This window comes from Cydia pomonella, chromosome 8, assembly GCF_033807575.1.
Source record: "Cydia pomonella isolate Wapato2018A chromosome 8, ilCydPomo1, whole genome shotgun sequence".
Taxonomy (NCBI): domain Eukaryota; kingdom Metazoa; phylum Arthropoda; class Insecta; order Lepidoptera; family Tortricidae; genus Cydia; species Cydia pomonella.
In genome coordinates, this window is record NC_084710.1 from 18,447,994 (window position 1) to 18,462,008 (window position 14,015).

Below are 14,015 nucleotides of genomic sequence, written 5' to 3' on the forward strand. Positions count from 1 at the left end.
CATACACCTCACGCACACACACACACACACACACACACACACACACACACACACACACACACACACACACACATCACATCTTTTAACCGTTGTTTTGTTATTGTTACTGTGTGTGTGTTGACACAGGTATCTTGTATACTTAAAAAGAGACGCCAACCTGCATATTGTTAAGTTATGAAGTTAGATAATTTATTCAGATTATTTATATATATATTTTTTTATTAAAAATCAATAAATAAACGCAACATATTAAAATTAAAATCTGTCACTGGTACCTTCCAAGTTAGTGTCCAACACTGGTGCCATCAACTTAGCCGCCGCCATACAATCCAAATAACGCTCTCATGTTAGAACTACTGAATTATTTGTATTCCCCTTAAAAAGAAGTTAACGAATTGACTTTGTTTTATGCCTTTCTTACAAATACATAAGTCAAAATGATAAAATAGTTATTTTTTTACAAGTTTTTGTTGTTTAACAACTCGTGATAATATTCAAACCCGAGCAAGCGAAAGATTACAAAATAGGACCACGAGCGTAGCAAGTGAAGCGAGAAGTGCAATCTTGAGCGTTGCGAGGGTTTCAAGGCCCTTAACCCTAGTTTAAATTAACTTCGCCTCCGAGAGAAACACAACATTTTTTACCACACCAACGAAGAACATACTAACTATGAAATACCATAAAAAACGAACCAAATAAACGTAATAAAAAAATATTCATTCAAAATCATAATTTAAAAGGCAATTCTACCAGCTAACAGGAAGCAACTCAAAATTTGCATCAGATTACTTTGGCCCACATGTGGATAAAATGCAACTTATTAGTTTTTGAACAATCAAGAGGTCCTTTACCAGTTGGAGTGTTAATTTTTTTAACAAATAGCTTATTGAGGCTTATAGCGCGTTTATAAATAATAAATAACGCCATGTCTCGTATTCGTTTCCGTTGCTAAAAATAATACATTAAAAAAAATATCCTTTATTTCACAATTTCTAGCAAATAAAAGTAAAAAAGTGATAAAAACTTGTATTACCACCTATACGAGTAAACAGTGTCACAAATAACAAGCGGTCTTCGTGCTAAAAGCGAAGGAACCATAAACGTTGCCCTAGAATTTTTTAATTACGAAAAGACAACGAATCACTTTCGCATGGCGCTGCCGTGCTAGCCGCCAATTATCCATGTTACTGTTACTATTAGACATTTATACACAGTACCATTATTACACAGCATGTTAACTTTAGACTAGCATTTTAATAGTTATTTGTTTTACAGGGGGGCAAAGTTATTATTTAACCGCTCGTGCTAATAATTAATGATACCCGAGCAAGCGAAATATTCAAAAATTGAACCAAGTGGTTCGATAAGTGGAATCTTGAGCGATGTGAGGGATGGGAGGGTGAGGGTATCAAGGCACGAGGGTTAAACAAATTTTTCCACCGAGTGAAACACAAAATTTGTCACCACATCAACGCGAGGAAAATACTAACTGTAAAACATCAAAAAAAAAATCAAATCATATCCAAATGAACGTTAGTAAATATTTGTCATTTAAAATCATCACTTGAAAGTCAAATTTATCAGCTAGCATAAGCAAACAACTCAAAAGTTGCATCAGATTCTTAGCCACACATGCGGATAAAATGCAACTTTCTTATCCGTTTTCGAATTAGCAAGAGAGCCTTTACCAGCTGGTGTGGTGAAAAATACATTGCGTATGTAATGTATCCCGAGGGACTAGGAATACGGATAGGTTTCGTCAATAATAGGCACTGTACTTGTTCGAGGATTTATTCCGGACTGACGTACGTGACACATGTAAAACAATATATATGTATCTACCGACATAGGTACATCACACTTCTCCACACTTAATTAATACTAGTAGTATTACAAATAGGTATGTACCATATTAACTCAAATCCTATTTAACTTACAATAAGGAAAACATGGGTTGTTAATCACTAATCAGGTAGATGCATTCTGCAATTTACATAACAATAAGTATACATTGTTACCGGGAGACCCCGTTCATCCAATAATAATCCACCGCTATGAATTATAATCATGAATCTTCTAATCAAGGAATACGATTCATAATGGTGTAATTATTCGTAGACATAACATTAACAATAAATACTATATCAGTGAGTTATCTTGTATTTTATTTTATTTATATTAAAAAATTACCCCCTACTAGGATATTACATATGTAACGTAGCTTGAGCTAACTTAGATCACGATACTCAGTTTAAATCTGCTTAATGTAACACTATAAGGAAATGCTTCACAATCCAGCAATAAGAATATATTTAATTAACCTAATTGACTTAAGTGCCTATTTACTCGTGCCTATACTTTATATGATGGCTTTTTCAATCTACATTGTCTAAAGGGCCGCGACCGGGCCGGTGCAAGGGGGGTCGTCGACTGATCCACTAGCTCCTCACCACTCCCCATATCCTTACCGGGCGTGGAGAAGCATTCTATGCCTTCTTCCTCCCCTTCCGCCATACTTCGCGCCGGCGAAGCATCGAACATCGGCGTCGAGGCACCCGTCGCGCTCCTGAGCCCACTGGTACTTGCTTGCGGCGTTGTAGGCTCATCCCTGGGTACCTGTGGCATTTTTGGGGATGGGGTCGTGGCCACGGTTTCATTACTTTCCTCGCTACCCCTTGGACAGACTATAGAACTCCTCGCTCTCCGTTTTAATTGGTCGATGTGGCGGTGAATAATATTACCCTGACGATCAGTTATGTTATAATCCGTATCACCTAAAACCCCTGACACCTTACCCGGTTGCCATTTCTCTCCTTTCAGATATTTTCGAAACCAAACGTCCTCACCCACATCAATCTTCCGTTCCGACCCTCCGGCCAAGCGAGTTTGCCGCTGCTGATTTTTAGTTACATTCATACTTACATCCGGTTTTAGCAAATCTAAACGCGTTCGCAATTGCCTACCTGTCATGAGCATTGCGGGGCTCTCGCCTGTGGAACTGTTCGCCGTATTGCGATAATAAATCAAATACGTGTTAATAGCGTTTAGTACGTCGTTTTTTTTCTAAAACTGCTTTTTTAATAACTTGCTTTATTACTTTCACCGAATTTTCCGCGGCTCCGTTCGACGCCGGGTGATACGGAGCCGTAAAAATATGTTCTACCCCGTCCATGGCTAAAAAGTTTGAAAATTCTTTGCTCGAAAACGGCGGGCCGTTATCACTTATCAATTGTTTAGGTATTCCCCATCTAGCCCATACTTCGGTTAATTTTTCGATGGTTGATACGGCGGCCGTGCTGGGAACTTGGAATACTTCGACCCATTTCGACATAGCATCGACTAGTATTAAATAAATTTTTCCGTGAAAAGGCCCCAAGAAATCTACATGTACCCGAGTCCATGCTCGCGTTGGCCATGGCCAGCAGCGCGGCACGTGCCGCGGCGGGGCGCTAGCCACCGCGGCGCACGGCTCGCACTCGCGGCACGCCGCCTCCACCGTCTCGTCGAGGCCCGGCCACCACACATAACTACGGGCCAGCGCCTTGGTCTTGACTATACCCATATGAGGTTCATGTAGAATTTTCAAAACTTTATCGCGGCACCTCTCCGGTATTACTACCCGGTGCCCCCACATAACACAACCCAGCTCGTCATATAATTCTGACTTTCTGTTGAAATATGGCTTCAACTTATCAAATTCACAATTATCCGGCCAACCATCGCGAACAAAAGTTAATACTCTAGCTAAAACAGGATCGCGCATAGTGTAGTACTTAATCTTATTATAATCTAATAACATCGCGTCTTGTGCGAAATGCAGATACGTTTGCTCGGGAATGGAATCACATGAATTATTCCGTGTCTCATTAGCGTTAGGTAATCTAGACAACCCGTCCGCGCAGTTATCCTTCGTATTCACATATTCAATTTCATAATCATAAGCTGATAATATGATTGCCCACCGCTGCATCCTGCTAGCTGTCATTGTCGGTATACCCGTATTCGGTCCAAATATTGATACTAGTGGTTTATGATCTGTGCGCAATGTGAAATGACGTCCGTAAAGGTACTGGTGAAATTTCTTGACACAAAAAATAATACCTAAAGCTTCACGGTGTATCTGCGAATAATTCGCCTCCGCGCTGTTTAAGGTACGAGATGCGTACGCGACCGGGCGTTCGCCGCCGTCCGGTCCAATTTGGGTCAAAACCGCCCCCACCCCCCGGGGTGACGCATCACAAGTTGCTATCAAACGTTTACTTGGATCGTAATGCCTTAATACGTTAGCGCCTGACAACAGTCGTTTTACTTGCACGAAAGATTCTCCGCACTCCTTGCTCCAGTGCCATTCCGCCTCCTTTTTTAATAGTTTATAAAGAGGTGACAATATTAAACTGAGATTTTTAATAAACCTACCGAAAAAATTTACTGTCCCTAAAAACGACCTTAGCTCTGATACGTTACGGGGTTGTGGCATTTGCAAAATCGCTTTTATCTTTGTTGTATCTGGTTTGATGCCCTCCCTAGAAACGACATACCCTAAGTAAGTTACTTCCTTAGCCAAAAAAACGCATTTATTTTTCCTCAATTTCAATCCGTTATTAAGGAGACGTTGGAAAACCGCTTCTAAGGCTTGTAGATGTTCCGATTGAGTTTTGCCCCCGATAATAACATCGTCTAAAAATATTTGTACATTAGGTATGTTACCTAATAAATTCATCATAATACGCTGAAATATCCCTACACTAGATGATAAGCCGTACACTAGTCTATTGTACTGAAACAACCCTCGATGGGTGTTTATAACCGTGTAACGTTTCGAGTCGTCCAATTCAACTTGGTTGTACGCTTGTGAAAGATCAATTTTACTAAAGTACATATTGCCATTTAAATTAACAAGAACATCTTCTATTTTAGGGAGAGGATACCGATCGACCAATAAATACGGATTTAAGGTAGTTTTATAGTCTGCACAAATTCTAAGCGAACCGTCCGGCTTATTAATAGGTACCAGTGGTGATGCCCAGTCCGAGCAGTCGACGGGCTCGATGACGCCGGCGCTCAGCATGGCGTCCAGTTCGGCGTCCACGCGCTCGCGCAGCGCATAGGGCATCGGGCGTGCGCGATGGAACACCGGTGCTGCGCCCTCCCGCACCCTCAAGGTCGCCTTGCCGCCCTTGTACCGGCCCAGTCCGTCGCTGAACAACGCCTCATATCTGCCGAGCAATTTTACAATGTCTTGTTTACCTTGTCCACTGGCCTCGTCTATTACATAATTACATTTTAACTCTGGTATTTTTATATTTAGTTCGACCAACCACCTCCTGCCCAACAAAGAAGTTGAGCCACCCTCTATAATGAACAACTCTAATTGTTTACTGCACTCATTGTAGGTCACTAAGGGTCTAATAATACCTAAAGGCCTAATAGGTGGCCCCGTGTAGTAATTGAATACCGTTTTATCGGGTTCTATATTTATATGAGAAAAATATCGGTCATATGTGGCCTTACTAATACAGGAAATTGCCGCGCCAGTATCTACTTCCATATTAATATATATGTTGTCTATACATATCGGTAAACTCACCGCCGGATAGTTATTTAAACATAGGTGATGTAATTCTTCCTCGATGTCTCCGCCGTAATCCTCACTTGGTTCGTGATCGGCCACCCCAAAATGCATGGCACTCCGCGCCGGCGCCGCCGTCGCTGCCCCTCCGCGCCGGCCGGACGCCCGCGCTCCGCCACGGCCCGCGGGTCCCGTAGCCGCGCCCCAGTCCGGGCACACCCGCCGCAAGTGACCTGTACGCTGACACTTGCTGCACACATAATCCCGGAACTTGCAATTCGCGTAATTATGACTGCGTGCGCCACAGGCGTCGCAGTGCCTTTCTTGCCGGCCATTGGAATTTACGTTTCGCCGCTGTTGCGTAACTACAGGCGCCCGCGATTGTCCTCCGCTGAATGTGCCCGATCTCGCCCGACTCGCAAACATAACGGCCTGCATATCTCCCGTCCCGCTCGAACCCGTTACCTTCCCTTGCTCCACTATCGCCGCGTCCCTCTCTGCAGCCTCCAATGATGTAGCAAGTTTGACTGCAGCTGCAAAGGTTATGTTGTCGTCCTCCGCAAAAAGCCGCTGCCTAATCAAATCGCTGATTAAGCCACAAATGAACTGATCCCTAAGGTTACCGTTCAACTCTGAGCCAAATTTACAATGCTTGGATAGCCTTTTTAACTCCGCCACATACGTAGCTACATTTTCGCCGACATTTTGCCGCCTTTGCCGGAACCGGTATCTTTCGGCTAAAACCGACGGTGTTGGCTGCAAATGATGTGACATTAGTTCTTTTATTTTATCTAAGGTTAGCTCCGCTGGCTTTGTAGGACTGGCCAAGTTCTCCAGTAGCTCATATGCCTCATCACCCATCGCTGCAATTAATACCGGCACTTTCATGTCGTCTTGCACTGTGTTGACCTTGTAGTACATTTCCACGCGATCCATGTACGATGACCACGCGCCATTGCTGACGTTAAATTCGTGTAGCTTGCCGATCGACATTTTAATTTATTTAAATGTACTGCACACGCGAAATTATCACTACCTGTCGCCACTGTAATGTATCCCGAGGGACTAGGAATACGGATAGGTTTCGTCAATAATAGGCACTGTACTTGTTCGAGGATTTATTCCGGACTGACGTACGTGACACATGTAAAACAATATATATGTATCTACCGACATAGGTACATCACACGGTGTAAATACAAGTTCGATGTTCATGCGCGGGCAAGAAAATAGCCTGCCGAAATATCGAGAACTCGCAAAAATAAATATGCCTACATAGTATATACACAGTTTTTATTTAATGGTATTTATAATGTAAATTACCATGTCAGTCGAAATTTTATACTTATGTATGTGTAGGTTTACGGAATTCGATATGCCAGATGACAGTATGGAGTAATTTAAAAAAGGAGTGTACCTATTATAACACAGGTTTTAAAGGATTAAAAATGCACATTTGACATTGCTGCAGACATGTGCTTGGTACGTCTTCAACTACATCATACTATGCTTAAAAACAAAATAATTACTGCAGAATTATTACATCGCTCACTATATTTGACGCGACTCAAAAGGACGATATGTAAATATTTGCGATTCTGGAATGAAATTCCATGTAAATGCGACAAGAATTGGATAATAAATATGCAAGATATGAGAAGCATTCGAAACAGTCCATCTGGATGCACATTCGAAAAGCGTCGCCAGTTTGATATGATATTTGGTACTGTACTGCTATAAAATTGGATTGTGGGTTCATGTCGTGCAACAGTTGGACGATTATGGCACTAAAATAACTGTTATACGAATAATACAATAATTATAAGGGGAATGTTCGAGTAGACTTTATTATTCCTACATGGATATAACAAGTATTACTTGGGTTAATGATATGACCTAATTACGTTCACAATGCTCATGATATTTTTCGCATGTATTCCCCTAACAAACATAAAAAATGCGGTAAAAAAGCTCGTTTCACCGTTCTTGCGTCGGTGGTCTGACCTGTCTTTTACGTGACGATCAAGAATTTTTTGAACATTTACATTGTTTTGAAGTCATTTTGAACCGAAACCAGATTTAATCGACACCAAAAGCTAGATCCAGCTTACAATTATTTAATGCAAACCTAATAATAGTGCAGAATCCCGCGATCGTGTTGCGAAACCGCTAGGCATAGATCTTAGTAACAATCGTAGTCAATAACCGTGGAGTCGCTCCCGTTCCCATCTATCACACTGGTTAAACTGTACAATACAAAAACGTTTTATATGATTACACCTTCCATAGCTTTTAGGTCGTTTATATCCCGTAGGAGTAACGATCTTGACGTATATGCATAGAAAAATAAAGGTGTTAGATTCCATGAAATAAAGATGCACTCAAGTCGTTTTTGAATCGAGAGTTTGGTGTGCCGTTGTTGCGAGGTTCCGATACTAGTTTTTGCTTAACTATATGCGTTAAGTGCTAACTATATAAGACGGTCTAATTGTACGAGTAAATGGTGTGGTTGTTTTGTGGGATTAACGCAACTAAACTAAATGCTAATGGCGCAGAGCGAGAGAAATAAGCATAATTTTTTGAGTTGAACGCAACGAACATCAGTACACTCTGACTCTGAGCGCAACTCCGTTTGTATTTGTTTTGCATCGTGTTTCTCTAATCTTGTTAGCTTCTGAGCCACTTCCCGGTGTTTGATTGAGCTGAAATGTGGTATTTTAGATGATAATGCAATTACCTCTCATCTAACATACAGCTGTGGTAGCTTGGTTTCATTTTTATCACTTGTCACTATGCCCGTCACTTTCGAGCTTACATACTTGTTACAACGTGACAGACATGATGACAAATGATAAAGAGCCGACCATCTTAGCCCTGGTCACAGGTGATTATCTGATGATAAAGGTGGCGAAAGAAATTCCTCATAGGAATCTTCCTTTAGGTCTATACCTCAATACCTTCTCGAGCCCTTTTTAATGTGTTTACACATGTTTTGTGTCTATACATGCACAGGACATGAATTACTTACAATAACCAGTAAAACCAAGCAATAAAAAAGGTTTCACCGTAACTTGTTGACGACAAGCCTGCAGATTACCGAAAACTCCCAACTTCTGTTTATTAAAATGCACTTCCACTCTCCAGACTCAAATCGCACTGTCAAATTCTGTAGAAAAATGAGCCAAAAGGCAACGGCAAGATTGCCAAGTCATATAACCCTGCCCTCGCTGGGCCCATTCATTACAGCGCGCGATAAAGCTGCGAAAATTTATGACCTCAGAATTGGTTTATTGGAGCGGTGACGCGCGAGTGACGTCTCGCTGCGTTGATCAATGGGCTGGCTCTTTCCGGAGCCCTTATTCACAACGGAGATGTATAGTTTGGATCTATAAATACAGTTGTTAGGAAAGACTTTTTACCTTTCGGGTCAGACGTCATTGTCGCAGCGGAAGGACAAGTCGCAACTATTTTGATTAAACTAGAACACAGAATTGGCCCGCTTCGAACTTTATTTAAGATATCTCAAAAAATTTCTAAAGATAAGATATGGATGTCAAAAGTGACATTTTTGTTTGAAAAATCGTCAGTTTTGACACTGACATATCTAATTCATATCGTATCTTTAGCAAATGCTTGGTTAATCTTAAAGCTCGAAACGGACCGTAAGTAGAATTTCATACAGAATGGACACGCGTCACCCTGCACCGAATGGAATTACCTTAAATCGCGGCAGATTGCCTACAAATTGTCAAAATCTTAGTTCGATTAACGTGGAAAGTGCCTTGTTGTCAATTTTAGTAATAAACAACTTTTCTTTAGCGATGTTGCCATGGTTACGCCAAAATATGTTCTGTACCCCTAGTGTAAATTTATTCGATAGCGAAACGTGACGTACGCGTTTGCGTTAAGTCTAATTTTGTATGGGATTTTGAGTTTCTGAAACGTCCCGTTTGGCGCGCTGTTTCTAAATCCAATACAAAATTAGACTGAACGCAAACGCGTAGGTACTTCACGTCACGCTATCGAAAAAATTTACACTACGGGTTCTGACTGCCCCTAGAAACTTAAACATACATTAATGCGTATTATACACACATAAAGTGTGCACATAGATTCTCGAACGATTTCCATACTGTGTCCACCGTGTGGCGTCGTATGGAATCTGAAAAGCGCCACCTACAATTAGCTTTCACCGGCATTTTACAAACTATTTGCATTTGCGTGCTCATATTATATCCGAATAAGCTTGTCACGAGACTACCCATCTGCATAGATAGCTGGCAATGGCAACGATTGCCAATAAACTGCGTTTGATTTTTATTGCCATTCATGTGTCAATTTCATACGCGTTTCTAGACTTCGTTTGCATTTTTAATCGTTGGTGGTTTAATACATAGATTTCAGTGGCGTTTTCTGATTGATGTTATATGTAATTTATTTTTAAAGGACTATACCTATTAGCGAAAAATGTTCACTACTAGACAGGACAGGAGTCATGCTGTGTAGCTTGTGACGTCATGTTGTCAACTTGTCATGTTTGTCGCTATAGGTAGGACAATACCTAATACGGGCCTACAGATATGCAAGCTTTTTTTTTTATACTACGTCGGTGGCAAACAAGCATACGGCCTGCCTCATGGTAAACAGTCTCCGTAGCCTATTTACGCCTGCAACTCCAGAGGAGTTACATGCGCGTTGGCGACCCTAACCCCACCCCCCTCGTTGAGCTCTGGCAACCTTACTCACCGGAAGGAACACAACACTATGAGTAGGGTCAAGTGTTATTTAGCTGCGGTTTTCTGTAAGGTGGAGGTATTTCCCCAGTTGGGCTCTGCTCTAGATCTGGAATGACATCCGTTGTGCTGTGCCCGACCACACAAGGCGAGATGACATTCACATACCATACCTCTCTTTTGGACGTAGTTTAAGGACATACCCGGGTCCAGGACATACCCGGGCAAGCTGCGGAAAGTTGAAAATTTTTCGCAAATTTACAGAAATTTTCGGAAGATTTAAAGTTAACATTTTGGAAATGAAAAATTTAGTTCATCTTCAAAAATATGAGTTTCCGAAATTCTTCCATGCCAAAATTTTGCGAACGAATAGACAGGAACCTAAGAAATATTTTTTCTTGCTTGTTACCAATTAGACATTGTTAAAAATCTGTTCAAACCGGTACCCCGATATCTATCTCACTGATGGGTAAAGGTGAACGCATACTTCTTTACAACTCAAAATTTAACAGGGAGGCAATACTATAGTTCAGTTTTTTATCATTAGAAAAAAGGTAAACAATGTGAAACGTAAACAGGTAAAAAGGTAAAACACATCTTGATGTGTCTTTTTAATGAACATTATTATAAACGCTTATTAAAAATTAGTTTATATTATTTATGAAAGCAAAAGCATGTAAATAATCGTATATGATTTATAATTGTTATTTACATACACGTCAAGATCGCTTACCTTTTTCTAATGCAAAAAAAAAACGAACTATAAATGTTTTATGAACAGACACTGAGGCCGCCCGGGACCTCCTGCTTAGTATGCAAGGTACCGACTAGGCTAGGAAGTCGTTTAATAAAAGTGACGTAGCACGGATTGATTTATTAATATTACAATTATAAACGAGTATAAATACTTAGCCGGTTCAAATCGGTGATAGCAACAGAACACCTTACCTGAAAAGACACAAAATAACAAAGTTAGATTACATCCATCCATTATTAATATATTCAACCTAAAATCCTTACCGATATGACAGTTCACTGCTGCAACTGAGCTGGGGGCCTAGCCAAGATGACAATCGTACATCGACAAACAGACATCGAAAAAATGACAGATGCTACGAACAGTCACATGACTATTTCCATACATTATTTAAGTTGACATCTTCATTTTGGCTAGGCTCCCTGGTGCGTTCCACTACCTTGCACTGTCGCATAAAGACAATCTCTTACATACGGTGGTTGATACGTACGATGCTGCGTACGGCTGATGAAACAAGCCCGTGCCAGATCAAGTGTTCGTTAACCGTTACCGTAAGCAACACGTGCCTACTCCCCCTTCATCATGGGATCAAATTTCCAATTTACCGAGCCTCCAGTCGAATCATAAATGCGGTCGTAAAATGTTAATCCCCGAATTCGCGTCAAATACCATCTCAGTTTTATATTGCGGGGTATGGTTATCGCAATGTGAATTTTCCATTTGTATATATATGGTGATGAGAAAGGTTTTCGTAGGTTTTTTTAACACAGTGGTGCCATTTTCCACGGATATATCATGTGATGGTCAGAGTGTCTTTCAATCGCGCAGTGATATATATTGTGATGTTTGCTTTAACACGTGGATAATATCACATGCGTACTGCTTTAATAACACTTCTCAGCTATTCTGTTTGCCAGTTTCATGGCGAAGTTCGGGCCAGCTACGAATCGTTTTAGTTTAGTTCGTAGACTTTAACGTGAGCGACGCAGCATGGAGGACGCCAAAATTTTCACCACTAACATCCACCCCACACTAGCGTTTTTTGAGCGGGCGCGTCTAGTCTAGCTTTGGAAAATAGCGTCGCTGCGCAGTTGTGCCAACGTTGCGTCGAGCAGCAGCCATAAAGTTGACTAGACACTGACGCTCGGGAGACGCTAGAGTGGGGTGGCCTTAAATAAAACGTGTAGATTTCTTACACTTTGCCGGCCGCTCTTGTCCGGCTATCTTTTTATTTTACAATTCAAGGGAAAAAATCTGACTTCTACAATAAAAATATGATTTATCATTGAACGAAATGTAAGTTATTACTCGAGAGCCCAGATCTCAAAGTCAAAATTTAGTTATTAAATCGCTTCAGGCCCTGTAAGTTTACGGCGTATATAAACTGTTTTAGCTGGATTGAGTTTGGGCTTCAACATGTTCAACGCATGGTTAACTTTGGAAATTGAACTGTTTTCGGGTTTACTACTACAATTTAAACTTTTGTTCGATGTAAAGGTAGATGTAAAAGTTGTTCATGTATCTACTTACAAGTAGGATTAACGTAAAGTAAGTCTAATCTCCTTATTCATAAAAGTTTACACGCCGCAATTAGTTTATGTTTTATTCCTTGCCTACAAATACTTACATAAGTTAAAATGACAGGTTAAGACAATTAAAAGAATATTAGCTGATTGAAGCTTCGAGCAACGCCGTAAGGGAGACGGCATTCGTGCTATTTCCCCTCTGCCGAAGCATAGGTACAACTGTACCTATGGCGGTGCATGTTGTGACTCGTCCATACACAAAAAGAGATCGAGGTGTGCAAAGTCTTTAACGTATGTCATTTTCTGTCGTCGTCGATCATGTATTTGTGTCATCATTACAGATTGGAATTTGTATGTAGTGAGTGAGAAGTGCGACTGTGTGCATGTTTCCCCCCGCAAAAAATGGCAGAACGATTTGTTCGGTGAGATATCGCTTGGGCTCCTCCCTTCCGACGTGTCGGAAGCCGGTGTTGCTCGAAGGATTGAAGGCTTGTACTCGTAGTTCGGTAATGAATGTCGGCGCGTTCATGGCAGTTATATGGCAAAGCAATAAATAATATAAAAAAGTAACTTAGGGCCAGTTGCACCATGCCCATTTGATGTACTGATCATGTGTAAATATGGCGCTAGCGAATGCTAACTGCATATTTGGGTTGCACCACGCTATGTGTCCGTTAAAAAGTTACGCTGCCCTTAACCGGTGGTAGAGCACTGGTTAACAGCAAAGTCGTTCGATAAATATGGCGGCGCTTTTGGAAATCGTCCGTATTTCACGAATTTATGTTTGATTATTAAATAATTTGAGTAAAAAGTAATGTAAATTATTAAAAATATATTTATAACAATAAAAAGGTGGAAATATCTAAACGCAAAAACGTGTGATAGTTGACATAATGGTTTTAAATGTCATTTTAGTTGCGAGACTACTTGTGTTTCGTAAAATACATTAATTTGTTCCGGATATTCAAAAAAAGGTGTGTTAAAATTGAAATTGAGTGCAGAATGAGTTTAAGTTGAGGATAAGACCAGATTGCTGCTATTACAGGTTAACAAATACGTCCCATAAAGTGAAACTCGACGGCATGTAATGAACACTATTTATCGACACACTGGTCATTAAAATCAATTTAAAACGCTCTCTGTTTATTGGAATCAAGATAAGAATGTTATATCCCTTGGAAATACTGGTGGCCTAACCATGATATTCGAAAACAGCGAGATGACAACTAGAAACATATACAAAGTCGGCCTCTGAAAATCGTAACCCACAACAGAAGTGAACTATATTCATAACTATAAACGCACATAAAACAAGATGCTAAATATGAAATCAAGTATTATAGTGTGAAGAAAATGTATTGGACAATTCCAGACCAGTCGGCATAATAGGTTATATATAAGTGAGCAAAATGTGTAATGTAAAACTGATT

The 14,015-nt window shown here is 40.5% G+C and overlaps 2 protein-coding genes across 3 annotated transcripts in view; both read right to left on the bottom strand.

Moving 5' to 3' along the window:
• LOC133520741 (uncharacterized) overlaps nt 1-14,015 on the bottom strand; it is a 409,169-nt gene that overhangs the window by 171,564 nt on the left and 223,590 nt on the right. The gene's annotated exons all lie outside the window — the stretch shown is intronic.
• Nucleotides 1,776-6,752, bottom strand: LOC133520730 (uncharacterized protein K02A2.6-like). 2 transcript variants are annotated; one of them, XM_061855347.1, is made up of 2 exons: nt 5,588-6,752; nt 1,776-5,216 (listed from the first exon to the last, which is right to left on the bottom strand). In XM_061855347.1, exon 2 carries the CDS (start codon nt 5,111-5,113, stop codon nt 3,035-3,037), a length of 2,079 nt encoding a protein of 692 aa, XP_061711331.1. In that variant the 5' UTR covers nt 5,114-5,216; nt 5,588-6,752; the 3' UTR covers nt 1,776-3,034. Both variants share the same exon structure in this region, with proteins under 2 accessions (XP_061711331.1, XP_061711332.1).